General features: G+C 41.5%; 1 protein-coding gene across 5 annotated transcripts in view; it reads left to right on the plus strand.

Moving 5' to 3' along the window:
• Nucleotides 1-20,815, plus strand: part of ATP8A1 (ATPase phospholipid transporting 8A1) — a 250,232-nt gene that overhangs the window by 117,659 nt on the left and 111,758 nt on the right. For 3 of the 5 annotated variants that reach the window (XM_073645564.1, XM_073645562.1, XM_073645563.1), the window contains exons 14-19: nucleotides 448-525; nucleotides 626-714; nucleotides 2,964-3,008; nucleotides 10,861-10,933; nucleotides 17,674-17,779; nucleotides 19,212-19,294. In XM_073645564.1, coding sequence (XP_073501665.1) covers nucleotides 448-525; nucleotides 626-714; nucleotides 2,964-3,008; nucleotides 10,861-10,933; nucleotides 17,674-17,779; nucleotides 19,212-19,294 — 474 coding nt within the window. The remainder of the gene's footprint in view (nucleotides 1-447; nucleotides 526-625; nucleotides 715-2,963; nucleotides 3,009-10,860; nucleotides 10,934-17,673; nucleotides 17,780-19,211; nucleotides 19,295-20,815) is intronic. The other 2 variants (XM_073645566.1, XM_073645565.1) reach the window with 1 other exon arrangement.

The following is a 20,815-nucleotide window of genomic DNA, read 5'->3' on the forward strand; positions in this document are numbered from 1 at the left end:
CCGTGTTTTTCATGGATAGATCACATACCATTATAGTCTTTGGGCAAGTTGATATCGACGGTTTTTTTTTGTTGTTTTTTTTTCATAACCGGTTGTTCGGAGAAAAAAAATGGAGACTTCCTTTTTCAACTCAATTATAGATTAGAATTGCGAAAGCAAATGATTCTTGGGGGAAAAAAACAGCTGTCAGATGCCATTCCCATGTTATCCGTGTGCAAGAGTAGAAAATACACCACAAGTATTGACAGGTCGCCTGGAGATGAGCTGTAATACCACACAACGTCTGGACACGTCTTCTGTTTTTGGATGAAAGCAGCCATGTTTTTGAAGCCTATACAACCCCTTTAACTTTCTGGTCTGTCCATTCATCCCTCCGACAAATGAAAGCATTAGGTTCTTTAGATATTCCCTTTGTTAATGTCATCTGTGTCCTGTTCTTCCCTGTAGGATATGGACATGCACTATGAAGCAACAGATACCTCCGCCATGGCCCGAACATCAAATCTTAATGAGGAACTGGGGCAGGTACGTCTAAACTAAGTCCGTCAGATCAGAACCTGCCCATTCTATCATTTTTTTTTCCAGACTTTGACTCAAACATGAATTTGCTTTTTTCTATACATAGGTAAAATATATATTTTCCGATAAGACTGGGACTCTGACCTGCAATGTCATGCAATTCAAAAAGTGTAGCATCGCAGGAATTGCCTACGGGTAAGTAAAAATTATTAGAATGTTGTCGATGTGACTTATTAAGGTCTGTTCACATGCTGCAGGACTTGTCCTGTTACTAAATCCAGTACAAAGATCACATGTCCGGCCGACATTGGCCACATAAAGAAAATGCCATAAAAACTGCACAGATTTTCTTTTTTTCTACAGTGCATTAAACGGGATTTGCACAGTACTTTTATTGTACTGTACGTTTCTATGGATTTGTCATCAGGTGTACAGGCTAAGTGCACCCAGTACTGATTTCTCCACAGTGGCTGACTGCCTGGTTTTCCAAAACTTCTCCATGCAAAATTAGTTTTTTGTTTTTTTTTAGAAACTGGACCTATTAGATTTAGCCGATCACCCCTGCAGCCACTTTATACAATGGGGTTGTCTCTTGTGAACTCCATTTAACTCATTAATACATAATTCCAAAATACAAATAACTAGCTCAAGCTTGTGTGTGCGCAGACATTGAATCAGAAAGCAATGCTAAGGGATCGGCTTTGAAGTTTGCACAACTGGGATTACGGCTCTGAAGTTTGCACAACTGGGATTACGGCTCTGAAGTTTGCACAACTGGCATTGCGGCTCTGAAGTTTGCACAACTGGCATTGCGGCTCTGAAGTTTGCACAACTGGCATTGCGGCTCTGAAGTTTGCACAACTGGCATTGCGGCTCTGAAGTTTGCACAACTGGCATTGCGGCTCTGAAGTTTGCACAACTGGCATTGCGGCTCTGAAGTTTGCACAACTGGCATTGCGGCTCTGAAGTTTGCACAACTGGCATTGCGGCTCTGAAGTTTGCACAACTGGCATTGCGGCGCTGAAGTTTGCACAACTGGCATTGCGGCGCTGAAGTTTGCACAACTGGCATTGCGGCGCTGAAGTTTGCAGAATTTTGATTACTGTTCTAAACTACATTCAGCTTTTTATTAGCGCGCTCTATTTATCAAATCACCCAACTGCACACTAAACTGGTGCTCAAAGTTAGAAATACACTTATGAACATGACAGAACTGAGCTGAAAGGGTCTTCTCACCATGGAGAAGAGCCGGTTCAATTCTCGACATCAAAAGGTTTATGGGAAACATTCAAGAACACTTCAGGTTTTTTTTTAGTCCTAGCTCTTTATATAAATTGGAGTCCACTGGGCGGTCTTACTTGGCAAATGACAACAATCTTTTTATGCACGTGGATACAGGAATGACTGTCAGTTACAGATTAGGACCTCCCATTGGACTCCTAAGCATAGAAAGAGCTGGGATTTAAATAAAATACACGTTCTACTGAATCTATTCCCACAAATCTTTATATCGTTTTACTCAGCTCTTCTTCGTCTGTAACAAGCTGCCCACAGATTGCACAGTATTTTCAAGGTAACAGGTTCCCTTTAAATGGTGGCTTTTACATTGAATGGCCATTGAGGTAGTACATGGCGTCTGTTAGAGATGAAGATGAAAGCTCTCAGGAGAATTGTACTGTCTGATCTACGTCAGAAGCCGCAGCAGAGTAATACCACGGATGTTAATACCGCAATATACTGTATATACGTTCGTCCTGGATATACATAAGAACCGTTCATTCTTTTATTGTTTGTCTTCAATGCTTTAGTCTTTTTGACCATTGACGTGAACAGTATCCTCTCCTAGGACTGTTTGCTTTGTTTTATGCTCTAGTTTTAGTGAGCTGCAACCGTGAAATTAGAGTATATGACTGATATATATGATTGGTAGCAAAAGCGAGAAAATACGCCCCAAGGCCTCATTCAGACCTCCGTTTTTTTATACAAGAAAATAAGGACCGTTTTTCATCAGTGTGCTGGATCCTGTTTTCATCCATTTTGGCCCGAGTGCTTGTTTTATCATAATTGTTGCATCTGTTTTTTTTTTCTAGTGTAAAAAAAAAATACAATTTCCAATCCATTAATCAGTAAAAAAAAAATTGACTTCCATCAGGTGACACACAGATGATGGCGTTTGCTTGGTGTCCATTTTTTTTACTGACTCATTGAATTAGCGAGTTTGATCCATGATTCGGATCAAAAATTGCAATGTCTCCATTTGTTGTTTTGTTTTTTTTGCGGGGAGACAGTCTGCAAAAAACACAGGCATGTAAACAACCTCATAGATTATAATTTCTATGTTTCCTATCCGTGAAAAAAATATGGAGAGAACACATGGGTGATAAAAGGACGTCTGATGGCGGGCTCACTCTTTTTCTATGTTTTTCCTCTTTCTTCTTGTGCAGTCACTGTCCAGACCCCGAGGACAATAGGTATTGTGAAGATGACTGGTAAGCGGGGCAGGCCTCCCCTCTTGCATGTGTGCGTTGTGCTTGTTCTCCTCTCCAGCATGTTGGAGAAGTCATGTAAATGTGGACTAAAGTTATTTTCTTATAGATACAATGCTGAAGCGCTATATTGTAGTTAACAGTAAGGAGTGTTACACTCAGGTCTAGAAATATTTGGACAGTGACACAAGTTTGGGCATTTTAACTGTTTTCCAAAACATATTCAAGATAGTTATATGATTAACATGGGCTTAAAGTGCAGACTCTCAGCTTTATTTTGAGGGTATTCACATCCTAATTGGAGTAAGGGTTTAGGAATTACAGCTTTTTAATATGTAGCTGTTTTTTTTTTTAAAGGGACCAAATGTAATTGGACAATTATCTAAAAAGCTCTTTAATGAGCTGCATGGGCTATTCCCTCATTAATTCTTGATCAATCAAGTAGGTAAAAGGTCTGGAGCTTATTTCAGGTGTGGCATTTGCATTTGGAAGCTGTTGCTCTGAACCCACAACATGCGGTCAAAGGTGCTCTCAATGGAAGAGAAACAGACAATCATTAGGCTGAAACAAAAAGAAGAAATCCATCAAGGAGCTAGCAGAAATGTCAGGCGTAGCCAAATCTACAATTTAGTACATCTTGCTAAAAAAGAGCACAGTGGTGAGCTTGGGTGCTCAAAAAGGCCAGGACATCCACGGAAGACAACAGTAGTGGATGATCGATGAATCCTTTCCAAGGTGAAAAAAAAATCCCATCACAATATCCTCCCAAGTGAAGAACACTCTCCAAGAAGTAAGCGCTGTGTATCTTTCTACCATAAAGAGAAGACTTCATGAACGCAAATACAGAGGGTTCATCACAAGGTGCAAATCACTAGTCCGCCTTAAAAATAGAAAGGCCAGATAAGACTTTGCTAAATAAAACATCTAAAGAAGCTGCCCAGTTCTGGAAATGCATTCAATGGGCTGATGAAACAAAGATCAATCTGTACCAGAATGATGGGAAGATGAAAGTATGGAGAAGGCATGGAACGGCTCATGAACCCAAGCGCACCACATCATCTGTAAAACATGGTGGAGGTAGTGTGATGGCGCGGGCATGCATGGCTCCCAATGGCGCTGGGTCACTAGTGTTTATTGATGATGTGACAGAAGCAGCCGGATGAATTCTGAAGTGTACAGGGCGATACTTTCTGCTCAGATTCAACCAAATGCAGCAAGATTGATTGGACGGCACTTCACAGGACAGATGGACAACGACTCAAAGCAACCAAGGAGTTTAAGGCAAAGAAGTGTAATATTCTGCAATGGCCGAGTCAGTCACCAGATCTCAGCCCCATCGAGCAGCATTTCACATCCATTTGCGTACAGTCATTCTGCTTGACTACAGACTCATGAGTGCCCCCAGTGCATGCACAGTGTGTTGCAGTGATATGCCGGTTTCTGAGCCAGGACTGGAGGGTATGTATGAGTAAGACGTCTCCCTGTCAGAGCCCGTCTAGTGGACGCGATCTCGCTCCCTTGTATTGAGGGTGGCCGCGCCCTGACTAGATACGCAGCCGACTGAAGGGCATCGCTCTATACCAGTGTAGTTACTGGACGTACATACGTACCCTCCAGTCCCAGCTCACAAAACCGGCGAATCGCCACAGTGCTTGTGCTGGGGGGATTCGTAAGTCTGCAGTCACACAGAGTGACTACAGATTTATCAATGTGGACCGGACAACTCCTTTAAGACAAAACTTAAGGCAGAAAGACAAACAAACAAGCAACAACTGAAGTCAGCTGCAGTAAGGGCCGGCAAAGCATCACAAAGGAGGAAACCCAGTGTTTGGTAACGTCCATGGCTTCCAGACTTCAGGCAGTCATTGCCGGCAAAGGATTCTCTATAAAGTATTAAAAATGAACATTTTATGGTAAAGTTAATTTGCCCAATCACTTTTGAGCCCCTGAAATGAGGAGGCTTTGTAGAAAAATGGTTACAATTTTTAAATGTCTCACAGGATATTTTTGTTCAATCTTTTAAATTCAACATGAAAGCCTGCACTCCAATTGTATCTCCGTTGTTTCATTTTAAATCAAACACCGTGGCCTGCAGAGCTGAAATCACGAAGATGCAGCCACTGCCCAAATATTTCTGGACCTGTGTGTGTGCAGGTCAGTGCAGGAGTCCACCTCGATGGCAATACGTCTTTACTCGCTTTTTAAAAAATAAATGTGGAAAGATTTGCTTAAGATGTTTCTTAAAAACAAGAACTCCTGAGGTCGCTGTGCAAATTAAGTGTGATTTTGTAACATCTGTCCCTTGTGGGGCTGTTCAGAGCGTAATTATCCCTGAGCCGTCTGCAAGGACTCTCTGGTGTATGAGTCCAATCTGTTTAGTTACCGCCTCTTTGCTTTCCACTGTGCGGTTACATAAAAGATGCATATGTAGAATAGATTATATGGTATTAGTGATACATTGCGTAAGATCTACTTATGCCCATAAAGTTTGACATTTAATACTTATTTTATAAAACAAGGACATGTTCACATTGATTCTGGCACATTTTCATCCCGGAAATCAGTATGAAAACAGCCTAAATTGTGATACCCGTGGTTTTCGGTGTTGTTCATTTGGTATCGATTTTTCAGTTCATTCTTTAAAGAGTTATTCCAATTTTCATGAATGGGGTATTGTTGGATAGTTCTTGTGAAAACAAGCGATTTTGTAATTTGCCGGTTGTTAAAATCTTCTTTATTTTATTTTTTTTTACAACTTATTGTCTGTCAAACAGTAGAAAAGCGTTTGTAAACACGGCGCATGTTCTGCTGTCTATAAAGCTCATACGCACTGTCCTGGAGCTTGCTATAATCGTTGGAGTGCTTTACCTCCTAACCCCAGCCAGTGCTTACCATCTGACCTGCATCTGTGGTCAGTCTCCTAGGTCAGGGGTGGGCATTTAATTTTCCCAAGGGGCCACATGAGAGACTGTGACTGTTGTGGAGGCCGAACCAATAGGCTGAAATTAATTCTGCTCAATATTTATATTAACATATTAATAATTATTCTATATTAATATTGTTTCACTTGATATTGAGCAAGTAAGTATGCTGACATCCCCCTAAAATTTTGTATGATCCCACACACAGCCGCCTATATACAGTATAAGTCCCCACATATCCGCCTATATACAGTATAAGCCCCCACATAGCCACCTATATACTGTATGAGCACCCACATAGCCTCCTATATACAGTATGAGCCCCCACATAGCCGCCTATACACAACATGAGCCCCCGCATAGCCTCTTATATACAGCAAGAGCCCCCCACATAGCCTCTTATATGCAGCAAGAGCCCCCCGCATAGCCTTTTTTATGCAGCAAGAGCCCCCACATAGCCTTGTGTATACAGCAAGAGCCCCCACATAGCCTCGTGTGTACAGCAAGAGCCCCCACATAGCCTCGTGTATACAGCAAGAGCCCCCACATAGCCTCGTGTATACAGCAAGAGCCCCCGCATAGCCTCGTGTATACAGCAAGAGCCCCCGCATAGCCTCGTGTATACAGCAAGAGCCCCCGCATAGCCTCGTGTATACAGCAAGAGCCCCCGCATAGCCTCGTGTATACAGCAAGAGCCCCCGCATAGCCTCGTGTATACAGCAAGAGCCCCTGCATAGCCTCTTATATGCAGCAAGAGCCCCCGCATTGCCTCGTGTATACAGCAAGAGCCCCCGCATAGCCTCGTGTATACAGCAAGAGCCCCCGCATAGCCTCGTGTATACAGCAAGAGCCCCCGCATAGCCTCGTGTATACAGCAAGAGCCCCCGCATAGCCTCGTGTATACAGCAAGAGCCCCCGCATAGCCTCGTGTATACAGCAAGAGCCCCCGCATAGCCTCGTGTATACAGCAAGAGCCCCCGCATAGCCTCGTGTATACAGCAAGAGCCCCCGCATAGCCTCGTGTATACAGCAAGAGCCCCCGCATAGCCTCGTGTATACAGCAAGAGCCCCCGCATAGCTTCGTGTATACAGCAAGAGCCCCCGCATAGCCTCGTGTATACATACAAGCATCCCATACACATGAAAAAAAAATACAACACATACCTCACTCCCGTTCCCCCAGCGATCTGCCTCTGCTCTCGCCCATGCTCCGACTCTCTACAGTGCACAGCTGACGCCATGAAATGATGTCATCCCGAGGATGCTGACAGACGCCAGGCGAAGGCATGGTGCGACACCAGGGCCACTGTTTCAGCCCTTTGGCTGTCTCAGCACTTTGCTCAGGTCTGTCCTAAGCCATTAGCTGTAAAGGGAAAAAAAAAAGGTTAATATCTCAAACGACTGTAAATTTTAAGAAGTAATAAATTGAAAAAAGTGGTTATTTTTATTATCACTCTCCAACAATATCCATCTATGAAGGAGGAAGTAGCCCTTTAAGGTGGTAACCATAGTAGGTATGCACACACATTACCCCCACTAGGGTCAGCGTGTGGATCTATGGTAATGCAAATTGCTAATCCACAGTATCAGATTTTTTAGCATGAAAAAATATGCTGTGTGAACTTGTCCTCTTTATATTTTAAATACATGAAGACTAAAATAAAAAAAATATCTTAGTCCAAATAGCTCAAAAAAGAAAAAATTCTGCTTTATTAATTCTGCCCATGATATACTCAGGAATGTTAAACAGGGGAAATAGTTCAAATGCATCGGAGAAAATAAATGGCTGACTCAGGCAAAAACAAGTTTGGCCCAGAGATTCTGATATAACACCACAAAGTTATATTTGTGGCCCCAGACATAGGTGTTGGCTGAGCGCTCTTCAGGTGTTGTGGCTCTTCGACTGCATTCATACAAAGTGGCTGAGCTCACGGGTGGAAACTCGTGCTTCGAAAATCCGATAATTTTGCAGGGAAAAGCGGTTTTACCATTGCCGCTATTCTGATTGGCTGCTCGTTTTTGTAGCCGTTTCCTTGCAAAACTTGCATATTTTTACATTAAGCAGTTCAAAGACTAAAGACGCTCCGTCACATTGTGTTTTTCAGCTGTGGGCCTGTCCGCTGCATGTGTATGCGGCCCCTCTTGTGGGTGGGTCTTGTCCTATTGTATGTATGATCGCCTCAGACATATGTACAAAGTACAGTAATTACCAATTTGTGCCAATTCGGTAACGGTCCTCTTAGACATGAGGCTTCTGCATTGTGCATCAAGGGGTTTTTATTGTAATTTGTTATATTCTACATTGGGCCTTGGTTAAATGATTTTTATTTCTTTTTTTTTTGTGATTTTTATGCTTTTTTATATATGTTTGGAAATGCTAATATAGAAATATAGATCAACTTTTTATGTTTAGAATTATCTACAGGTTTTGTTTTTTTTTAATGTTTCCCTTAAAGTGAACCTACCATTTGTTAATTTTTTTTCATGCATTTAACCCCATATTAATGAGTGGAACAGGCGGCCACGAGAGGTGGTGAGTTCTCCTTCAATGGAAGTCTTCACACAGAGGCTGGACAGACATCTGTCTGAGATGGTTTAGTGAATCCTGCATTGAGCAGGGGGTTGGACACAATGACCCAGGAGGTCCGTCCAACTCTGACATTCTGTGATCACATGCTCCTGATCGGTGGAGTCCAGGATCTGAGACCTCCACCAATCATTCATAAAACAGCTCTGAAGGGACACTGAAGCGCCCAGCTCCTACATTGCAGTGCTCATACAGAGCGGCGTACAAACTCAGTGGAAAGTCTGGGCCTCTGCACAGAGCGGTGTAGGGACCAGTGGACTATCCGTGGAGCCCATATGTGCACCCTGAATGTAGAAGCCGAGCGCCTCCGCATCCTAAGCAGTTTAAATCTCTTTTTTTGAGGGATTGATGGGGGTCTCAGAACCTGGTCACCCGCTGATCAGCATGTCAAATGCGGTTAAATACATGAAAAAATAATTACCAGTTGATAGGTTCACTTTAAGGAAAAAAAAAAAAAATACCTGTGTGGGGAGCAAAAAAATAAGTACAATTTTAAATTAGAGAAATTTTGTTGCATTTGTTATCAAAATGTCAAATAAAAGTTTTTTTTGTTTGTTTTTTTTTTTTTTTAAAAGGCATTTTTTTGCTCTCTTACACTTATTTAAAGCGGAGTCCATAAGTTTTCCATCAGGGTTCACATATCTTTGATAACAAAAATAGCATTTTGAATGGTAAAATCCTCCACTGTTGACAGGCTTGTGTGAATTAAAACTTATTTTGGTCTATCAAGGCTCTCACGCATACAGTCCTGCTCGTCGTTATTGGCACCCATGAAGTTTAAGTACATAATGTGGAATATCTCCTGAGAAAATAATCAAGTGACAGTTTCTTTGTATACGTTACATACAAAAGAGCAAATGATAAACAATAATTTAAAGCAAAAAACAATGGGAGGGAAAAGTATAAAAATCTAAAGCTTGCTGTGTCATGCTCTTTCCTTCCTCACCTCCCGGCGCATGCTTAAAGCGCAGCTCTTATAGACCGCGCTTTGTTTCCTCCCAGACGGGTTTGTATGAGCACAGTGCCGCAGAAAACCTTCTTGTTATGCGCCGGGAGTCACTAGAGCGGAAGTCACAGTGACTCCCCGGCGCCTGCGCAATAGAGCACTGCGGCACTGCGCTCATACAGACCCTTCCAGGAGGAAACAGAGTGCGGTCTATAAGAGCCACGCTTTGCGCATGCGCAGGGAGGTGATGAAGGAAAGCGCACATCACAGCGCCCTGTGACGTGCGGGGGAGGGAGGGAAAATGGTAACTAGGCTGATAGGCGGTGATTTAGGGGAATAATAATCAGATAGGCGGGCATTGCTTGGCGTCCCCTAGACGCCAAGCCTGTTGAAAACTAAAAAGATAAAACTACTTTTCTCTGCAATCAGACCTCTACCATGAGCCATACAGGTATGTATAGATTTACTTTTCTATACCCTGTATGGCCATAGTAGCGGTCTGATATCTCCCAGGGGGTGACAGATTCCCTTTAAGTGGTGGCCATTGAGATGAATGGCCATCTAAGCAAGACATGAACACTTTGACTCTGCTAGAGAGAAAGTTACTGCTCGTTATCTTCTCTCCATTCAGGATCTCTAGTGCCACCTGTTCTTCTTTGAAGAGGCTGTTTGGATAACTTTTTCCCCCGGGAGCATCACCAGTCCTATAAGTCTCCCTATGCAAGCTTGGTGCTCTACCCATAGACCTCCGTCAAAGGCCTCTCACTCAAGTGATGGGTATTAAGACTCTCTTTGGTGAGCTGGATCATTTGTCTACACTCCTCAAAAAGAGTTTTCCTTTAAATCGAAGATGGATCTCTAGTAAATATGTGTCCACACACAGATGAAAACATATAAAAGGTACAATCACTGCAGTCCAATGTGTTCGAAAACCCTTGGTCAGCCACTCAGGAACTGCAAGCAACTCTCACTTTTGGTGATAGCTTCCAAAGTTCGCAGTTTGTGCCGGATCGATCAAGAACGACCCATCACGATTTCCTATTTACCAGTCTCCTACTTTGCACCACAAAATAGCTGCACACAAAGGGAGTTCTTTTAATTTTGGAGAAGATTCTGTTTTGGCTTTATATCCGAAATCATTAAAAGAATCTTATTGCCTTCTAGGATTGCTACCTCCAAATGGTGGCATTAGAAAAACCTCTTCTCTTCCTCTTTGTATAGGCTATTTGCACTCTTCTGAAGACCATGTACGCCTTTTGTGCTAGCCATGCTTAGTTGAGCGCATGCATGTTGGGTTGTGTAATAGAAGTGGTCACCACTAAGGACTATGCATTATATTGTATATGTAAGTTACTTGTACTGGGGAGTTGTGATACAGATTTCTGTATTTTTTCATTTCAGGCATGAACCACCAAGCAGTGATGGCGAGGGCTTTCAGGACTCAACCTTATTGGAAAATCTCGAAAATAATCATGTAAGTGCTGTGGGCCATAAATTACTGTAATTAGGTGTAACAACTCTTGGGATCCATGAGACCATGATACCACAACAGTGGCTGCATTGAAATGTAAAATACATTTATACTTCATTTTTAGGTTATCAACAGCCAACCATTGTGTTGTAAATATGGTAGGTTACCCCACTCCTGTGGCAGATCGGGGTCCAACCCCAGAGCAGTAAGACGAAAAACTTGGCACTCAAGATGACTCAATACATTTTGAGAATTTAATAGTAGAAAAAGTAGTACAAAACAAACATTTTGGTCATGTAAGACCTTCCTCAGTGTACAGAAATTTCGGTAGTGGACATGAATGAGAGGTGCAGCGTCCAGCTTCTATATAAACCATTGTGTGGTCTCTTATAACAAGGGGGATGGCAGTGGGAAATGTTTGTTTTGTACTACTATTTCTACTATTAAATTCTCAAACTTTATTGAGTCATCTTGAGTGCCAAGTTTTTCATCTTAGAACCATTGTGTTGTGTGATCCCATTGTACTTTTTTTTTTTTCCCGTTGTTCACTCTTTTGTAAAAGTGAACGTATTACAAAGTCTTTCGTTGTCCACCTTTCCAACTTTTAGTTTTTATATTATTATTATTCCATTGTGTATAAAAATATTAATTAGCTTTGCAAACAATTTTGAATAAATCTTCTAATGCCGTGTTCACACCTATTTGTGAATCTCATACTACTTTCTCCTCTAAGAGATGTGTGGCAACAAAGCGTGGAAGACTACACACTCCATTTGTTGTGTGCAACCATGTAGAAAGCTGCTTGTGCATAGGAGCTGAAGATGAAACATTTTACAATTTTTGGGGTTTTTTTGAACGCCAACTATTTCTAATAAGGCAATGAAATAGGTGGATATGACCTATTAGTTTAATAGCATGCTAGGTTTACACTTAATTTATCTGATGTATAGTTGTTTTGGAATCTGTTTTGGGGAATTGTTGACATTCATCTAGAAGAGCAATATGTGAGGTCAGACACAGATGTTGGAGAAGAAGCCTTGCTTACGATTTACCTTCTAGTAAACCCCAAAGTTGTTGGATATTGTTGAAGTCAGGGCTCAAGTTGTTCAACACCAAACTCATCCACCATACTGTTACTTGCCTGTCCCAGCTCCATCGCCAGGCATTGCTCCCTTCTCCTATGTGTTGATACACTCCGGATTACTGTGGTAATCCAGCAAGCACCTCGTTGTCATCTTACCAGGACTTTTAAGGCCAGCTTAGTTAGCTACGTGCTGCCTTAGAATTGAGGAGTAATGCACTCTATCATGTGTTTTCCAGAACTCAAGCTACGCTTAGACTTGGCTCTGATTCTGCTTATCTTGGTTCTGCTTAGCAAACTCTGCTCTCTTGGTTTCCTGATAACGAATACATTCCAACAATCCTGGAGCGGACGCATCTTTTATTCTGCTCTTCCAAGTCAGTCCACACATGTGGCTCTGTTGCTTCCTTCTGCGCTTCTCTGTCTGCTGAGTTGCATATCCAGCTGTAATGGTTATTACTATTCCAAGTGCCATCCAGTAAGTCCAGCTCCTCTGCACCATTGCCTCTAGTCAATGCTGCTCACCTTGACCTACGGCTGATAGAATCAACCTCACAATGTGAGGCCATAACAAATGCTTTATGATCATTTATTTGGGCATTGTGGCACAATTATCCAGATAAGGAAAAGGCACAATGTTGGAAGCATACAATTGGCAAAATGTCTTGTATGCTGAAACTTTAAGATTTCCCTTCACTAGAACTAAGGGGCCTAAGCCGAGCCCTGAAAACATCAACATAGCATTATGTCTCCTCCGCCAAACTTTACAGTTGGCATAATGCAGTCAGGCGCATAATGTTCTCCAAACCCAAACTGGTCCATCATACTGCCAGATAGAGAAGCGTGATCCATCAATCATTGCTCTAGAATCCAATGGCATTGTGCTTTACACCACTCCATCTGACACTTGGCATTGTGCTTAGAGATGTAAGGCTTAAATGTCTCTGCTCATCAATGGATACCCATGCCATGAAGTTCCCAGGGTACAATTTGTTTGCTGATTAAGACACTGTTGTTTGTCCTGATGAAGGAGTTTGGACGTTGACAAATAAACCGCATACCTGGATACTGCTCTTCTCCTCCATCCTTGATCTACCGGCAGCGCAGAATTTAACCCTTTCATTCCATTTCAGTTATTTTTACAGGCCTTATCGGCACTGTCCCCATTGGGGCTCACAATCTAAATCCCCTATCAGTATGTCTTTGGTGTGTGTAGGAGGAAACCGGAGAATGCAGAGGAAACCCACACAAACACGGGAAGAATATACAAACTCCTAGCAGATGTTATCCTTGAGGGTTTTTTTTACCCAGGTCCCCAGCACTGTAAACTACAGTCCTAACCACTGAGCCACTGCTCCATTATTGAGTCAATAGGGTGTTAGTGACTTATATGCACTATTTGCCCCATCAGTTGGTGACTCCACGCTGTCATTTTACATAGTCTTTTGGCTGAGTTGCTGCAGTTCATAGAGGCTTGCACTTTTCAGTAATAACACTCCCATGTGATGGTGGAATATTTAGGAAGGAAGAAATATCATGAACTCACTTGTTACAATGGTGACATCCTATTAAAGGGCGGCACTGGTATCAGTAGGTTGTTTTTTTCTCTTAATCCGATAATTTTTTATTAAACAAAACCACTTTACATCCAGTTTTCAGTTTTCTTTTTCCAAATAGGAAGAGGAAATCATAACCTAAGATATTGACGTAGTTGCAGGTTAGTTTTAGGCAATCATAGGTCAGTGAGCTCTTTAGAACGAGCCATTTTTTTCACTAAGATTAGTAAAATCAGATGGCATGACGAGGGGGCAGATATTATACGTGTGTGGTAATGAGTGGAATAGCTAAATTCAATGATTATAAAGGGGATCCAATACTTTTACCCATATAATGTATGTTCATTAACTTACTGTTCTCCTGCTTCGGGTGCCCATGGCACAGCCTCCCTGCCCTTTGTACATACCGCCCATCACTACTACCTATTGGATGGCTTAGTGAGGCCCTTGGTTCTGCCCCGCCGGTGTCCGCCAAGACCCTGGCGGAGAGCTGAGAAGACGATCGAACTTGACTATCTAGCAGAAGTAAAAGTCGTAACAAAGTTTTCGTAGGTGAACCTGCAAAAGGATCATCACAGAGGCTGGACAGACATCTGTCTGAGATGGTTTAGTGAATCCTGCTTTGAGCAGGGGGTAGAACCAGATGACCCTGGAGCTCCCTTCCAACTCTACCATTCTATGTTTCTATAGACAATCTTAGATGCTTGACAAACACCTTGGCCATGATTCACCAAGACTGGCGATTTTCCTGACTGTTTTGACGAGGTGGCGTGGTGGAGTCAGATGCTCCTGATTCATGAAGAGGTGCACCATGCCAGAAATCTCGCTCCACTCCCTGAGACTCCAGGCGTAGGGAACGCCACCGCTCATCATGATTTGGAGAAGCTGTGGCATCACGCCCTTGTCCCTCCATAGCTCTGACATTTTTTGTAAAGCTGGGAGAAACTGGCGTTAAAACACCAAAAGTTGAAAATTTTGGGGCAATTTAGCGCTTTTTGTTTACCACTTTTTGGACTTAAAAACTTTGATGAATCAGGACCTATTTGCATTGCTAGGCATACATTAAAGGGAACCTGTCACAAGCATTAAAGAGATCCTGTTTGTCTCTTGTGCTGCCCTTATATTAAAAACCTAATCCTAATAACAGTCTGAGTCCATCGCTGGGTCACTCAGTGGCCTCATAAAATCACACTTTATTAGCCATCTTCCAGTGCGGATTCTTGGTATTCATTTGTGGGAATTGACATGCCCTCGCGGTGCCGGTTGCCAGATTTCACCCTATGCTGCGCATAAGAAGGAACTTGCTAATCAGTTGTTGGGGGGAGAGAGGGACCACTGCTCATGAATGACACCTCGGTGGTACATGCACATAATAAGGACGGCCCCAGAGCTACTGATGCATGGGAGAAATGTTTTACAGCAAGACATCAAGTAAGTGACCCGGCGCAGGAATAGGGTCTCTGTCATTACTCTATGCAATATGAGGACATTGGGCAGCCTAAGCCTCATGACAGCACATGACATTTAACGCCTCACATGTCTTTGATATTTATTGTATGTAACATGTTAAAGTTCTGTAAATGCATTTTTGAGAGGATAGAATATTTTTTTTCTCTGTTTAATCATCTCTAGTATTACTAACTCATCGTTCCTGTTTCTGGCCTTTAGTTAGTTCATAATACATTTATTTAATTTCTAAGATTTGTGACCTGTGGTCACATACTAATGTAAGGTAACCTATTGTCCTTGTGGCATATCCAGCAGATCGTCCTGGGGTTAGGGCTGCTATGTGCAGGTCTGAACTATGAATACATTGGAGCTTTGTGTAGGTGCAAATTAAATTGGGTGCAGAGGGACCGGGTGTACAGTGCTGTCAGGGAAGGATATAATTAATTGTTATAAAATAGACCTATGTGCCAGTGTCAGTACATCAGGGAACAGCCTCAATTGGCTGAGGAATACATTGTTATGAGAAGATTCATTTCATCAATAAAGTAACTAGTTATGGTTCTGCTAACGCTGTAGCTGGCGGATGCTATATACTTATTATAAAATCAATAGTCATAAAAATGACCCATAAGTAATTAACATGTCAGCAGGTTTTTGCTACCTCATCTGAGAGCAGCATGATGTAGGCAAAGAGAAGCTGAATCCAACAATGTATCATTTAGTTCACTGGGTGCAGCCATTTTGACACAATCAGAGTTGTTAGATTTATCAATGAAGCTGAGCTGAGGAAGCTAACCCCACCATATATAAAACTGTCCATAGACCGTGAGGTGCCTATCACAGGAGGGGTCGTGTTGGGCCAGTAGGCACGAGCTTCTGTGTGGCAGCAATGATAAGCTCCTGGTGCTAAAACAGTCATTGCAAGAGAGGCTTTGCAGAAATCTGTGTTTCAACCTCTCCTTCATGCTGTTTGCAGATTACTTAGCAAAAACCTGCTGACAGATTCCCTTTAAGAATTACTTATAGAATTTCATATTTAGAGGCTGCATTGTAATGACAATAAGTGCTTATTCACATACTGTCGTCACTTGCTTGTGGTTTTTGACTCTGAACAGAAAAACTTACTTAAAGATGACATCTAGGCTCTGAGAAACACAAAAAGTGGCCTAAGGTGAAATTATACAACCTTTTTTTTTCAAATAGATAACATTAGTAAATCATATGATTTCTCTATTACCAAATGACAAGAGATGCAGACTTTACTTTTATTTCACCAGACTACATGCTGGGTATAGAGATTATCTTCTCTGAGAGAATCTACAGGAGGAGGACAAAGCTGCTTCTTATGGGTTAATCTATAGGAGGAGGACATAGCTGCTTCTAATGGGTTAGACCACATTTGCACCTAGGACTTGCTGTGGGTTTGCAACAATTTACAATACAAATACAAGTAAATAGGGTTTTAAAAACTACATCTACATGTAGTGGAAAATGTCTGCACAAGAACAAAGCATACTGCAGACTTTCAAATATGTAACATGCTCATTATCATTTTCACTGCATATTTCACTATATGGCCCAATTTGGAATTCAGACTCTACCACGGATTTTCAGCCAAACGTGTAGCAAAACTTTTATAGTGATAGGATAATGTTTCCCCTGCACCTCTAAGGGTGTGTCTGACACCATTCCTGTTGTTGCTTTTAGAAATGTATGAATAAATGAATAGTTTGTCACCAGTTAGGTTTGTTCGAACTCAGTCCAATGTTACCCGATCAGTGTTGCCAGTATTAAACTCTAGTAGTGCACTCACTTGATAAATAGAATAACTGAATGGTAATACCGTTATAGTTCGTTTATTCATAATTTTCCATCAGGAATATTAAAATGACACAACCTAGTCATGGGGAAAAAATGCTCCTAAATAGTTTATGGAGAATTAAGGTAATCCCTAGAACTAATAGGTCCTCCTCAAATTGCAATTATGCCACTAATTTCAGTGCTCCTTAATGGGTCATTACTGACATGTCATGGCTTATGTTTATTTTACTCACTTCTATAGCGCCATTAATTCCACTTTACAGACATCATCACTGTCCCTATTGGGGCTCACAATCTAATTTCCCTATCAGTATGTCTTTGGAGTTCAATTAGGGACTGACATTTGGCGCCTTTACCGAACCTTTATAGTTTCTATGGCCTTTTAGAGCTTTTTCCTGCCTATAAAGTGCTTGCTACCTGTTTGTGCTGGGAACTGCAGCCTAGCCCGTTCTCCTGGGATGAAGCGGTGCTGCAGTTCCCCCGCACAGCAGAGGCCCGGCTGGGGAGGTGCAGGGAATGACTGAAGGGTCAGCTGTATTGAATTAGTGCTGTGGCCCCCTCTTTCTTATGAAGTGATGGCAAATCCTAGCGATATTTCATTACTGTGTCATGGAAATAACCCTTTAAACAAATAGTCAAAATTTGCAGATTGTCGGACCGACTTTTATAACAAGGTAGAAATGAGATGTTGGATGGATGTCGTTGCAGCGAGAAAGCAATATCCCTCCTTTAACCAGTATTAATAATGAATGTTAGCCGTATGATGGGGGAATAAGGTTTATAGTGTATGAGTAACTGTCGGCTGATTTAATTTTCGTGTCACATCTGTTTTTCAGCCCACTGCCCCTGTCATATGCGAGTTTCTCACAATGATGGCAATCTGTCATACCGCCGTTCCAGAGCGTGACGGAGACCAGATTATTTATCAAGCTTCTTCTCCCGGTAAGAAAAAGGAGCAGACTTTATAGATTTTGTCTTATTAAACGAGCAGTTCTCTCCTTTTCCCAATCAGTCTGGCTTTCACAATGTAAATTAAGCTGCAGCCTTGTTATATCCATCATTTCTAAATGTTGTGCGATGTAAAAGTCACCGTAATACAAGGAAAACCAACTCTGTTAGAATACACAAGGTTATGTGCATTTGTTGCAAATCCTGGGGACCACATCTGTCTGGCTTCTCATTGGTCAGATTGCTTTACCCTTGTCCATTGGTGCCAAAGATGTGCTTAAAGGGGTTGTCCAGGACTATATATATTTTTTACAGTAGTCCTATGAACCAACAGGCAGGTAGTCTGATAAGTCTGCCTGTTGTGCCTGGCACCGATCTGTCCCGGTCACAGTCCACTCCTGCCGGCGATTCAGCAGCTTCCACTGACATCATGTCGACAGAGCGGCAGCTTCTCTTCCCTTCCGCTTTGTTGATGGGGTGTGACTGCCAAAGTCATGCTATGTGACAGCCGCCGCCTCCCTCCAACCTATTATCAAGGAGCCGGCTGTCAATCAACATGACATTTGCCGTCACACCCATCAACAGAGCAGCCCTGAAAAGGAAGAGCTAATGGTAGTGGTGTAATAGTGGCTAACCCAGGACTGCACTAAAGCATCTATCCAGCACCCTGCTTGCTACTGCTGAGGGGCAGAAATCCTGAAACAGGTGTATGCAGATTTTGTCAGCCAAATGCGTCATGAAACTTTTGTAGCGATAAGAAAAGGAAGGTTTCTGCGGCCCACCAGTGGCATGGCTGATGGTTGACACCGGCCCTGTTATTCCGCCTAGACATTTATGAATAAATTGAAATCTAGGTATCACCAGTGTGGGGAGTGTCTGGCTTGGGTAATGTCAGTGTTTCTTCCTCCTGGGGGAGTGCTCATTTGCATACTAGTATAGAAAAATGTATTTGAACTTTTAGATAGGAATTTTTTCTTTGATAGTTCACAGTAAAAGCTCTGGAGTGAATTTCAGTGAAGTTTAGTCACTCAGGCTATAAGAAAACAAAATGAAATGATTGATTATTCATAAAACATCCGACATGTCCGCTCCAGAAAGCTGCACTTCATGCTTTATACTGTGCGTTTCCTTGAAGTCCTGGAGTATCACTCATAGGGGAAGATAGACAGACTGCAAAAACCATCAGTCAGTCTTGTGTGCAGTCTGTGGTTGTGACTGGGTGCAATAGAGGAAAGTATCATTTAGAGCAGCGGCATCTAATCATTTCTAAGGAGGTACAGGAAACAACTCTATATATGATGAATTATGTCCCCCTTTATGTATGATGATTTATGTCCCCCTTTATGCTGTATATAATGATTCATGTCTTCCTTAGCATCTATGAAACTGATTCAATAAATATTTGATGATGTATTTTATCTTGTAGATGAAGGAGCTCTAGTAAGAGCCGCAAAGCAACTGCGATTTGTGTTTACAGGAAGGACCCCGGATTCTGTCATTATAGAATCAGTAGGTTTATCTGTCTATATACTGTATACAATCTACTATCTATATACTATCTATCTGTATACTAGGTATATTCTATCTACATACTGTATGATATATATATATATATATATATATATATATATATATATATATATATATATATCTATCTACAATTTGTATACTGTGTACAATCTATATACTGTCTGCAATCTATATACCGTCTACTATCTGCACAGTGTTCCACATTATTATGCAAATGCTGTTTTTTCTGATTTCCTAAATGATCGATGGAAATGAGTCAGTACAATGTTCAAATCATCAACCGTTAGAGGATAAATCACATTTTATTGGACAAACCTCCCAATAACAGGATTTTTTTCAAAACTAAAAAACTGAAAGTGCACTGTTCCAAATTATTATGCACAACAGAGTTTCCAAACAAGACCCCTTATTTGATATCACATTCTTAATTCTTGGAACCATTGGACTGGTTTTTGGATAGTTTGTGCTTGAATTTCTTTGCAGGATGTCAGAATCACCTGCAGAGCTGCTGATTTTATGTGATCAGCCTTCCACCCTCATAGATCTTTTGCTTTAAGATACTCCAAAAGTTCTTAATAGGGTTGAGGTCAGGGGAGGATGGTGGCAACACCATGAGTTTCTCTCCTTTTATGCCCGTAGCAGCCTATGACTCGGAGGTATTCTTTGCAGCATGAAGATGATTTTGCTATGGATGGCACAGTTCTTCTTTTTGTACCATGGAAGAAAGTGGTCAGTCAGAAACTCTATATACTGACGTCATTTTCACACCTTCATTTAAATCCAATTTGCATCATAATTTGGAATGCGGTGTATATACGGTCTGTCTATCTTTTGTATCCTATCTATATAATATCTACTATCTATATACTGTATCATATCTGTCTCTTTTCTATCCCATCTATATAATGTCTACTATCTTATCTATTGATATACGGTATCCTGTCTGTTTCTGTTTACTATCTATCTACTGCCTTTTATTTATCCATCGATCTGTGTAATATCTACAGTACAGACCAAAAGTTTGGACACACCTTCTCATTTAAAGATTTTTCTGTATTTTCATGACTATGAAAATTGTACATTCACACTGAAGGCATCAAAACTATGAATTACCACATGTGGAATTATATACTTAACAAAAAAGTGTGAAACAACTGAAAATATGTCTTATATTCTAGGCTCTTCAAAGTAGCCACCTTTTGTTTTGATGACTGCTTTGCACACTCTTGGCATTCTCTTGATGAGCTTCAAGAGGTAGTCACCCGAAATGCTTTTCACTTCACAGGTGTGCCCTGTCAGGTTTAATAAGTGGGATTTCTTGCCTTATAAATGGGGTTGGGACCATCAGTTGTGTTGTGCAGAAGTCTGGTGGATACACAGCTGATAGTCCTACTGAATAGACTGTTAGAATTTGTATTATGGCAAGAAAAAAAACGCTAATTAAAGAAAAACGAGTGGCCATCATTACATTAAGAAATGAAGGTCAGTCAGTGCGAAAAA

Source organism: Phyllobates terribilis, unplaced genomic scaffold (genome assembly GCF_046119375.1).
Source record: "Phyllobates terribilis strain yellow unplaced genomic scaffold, ASM4611937v1 Scaffold_1__5_contigs__length_1240528914, whole genome shotgun sequence".
Taxonomy (NCBI): domain Eukaryota; kingdom Metazoa; phylum Chordata; class Amphibia; order Anura; family Dendrobatidae; genus Phyllobates; species Phyllobates terribilis.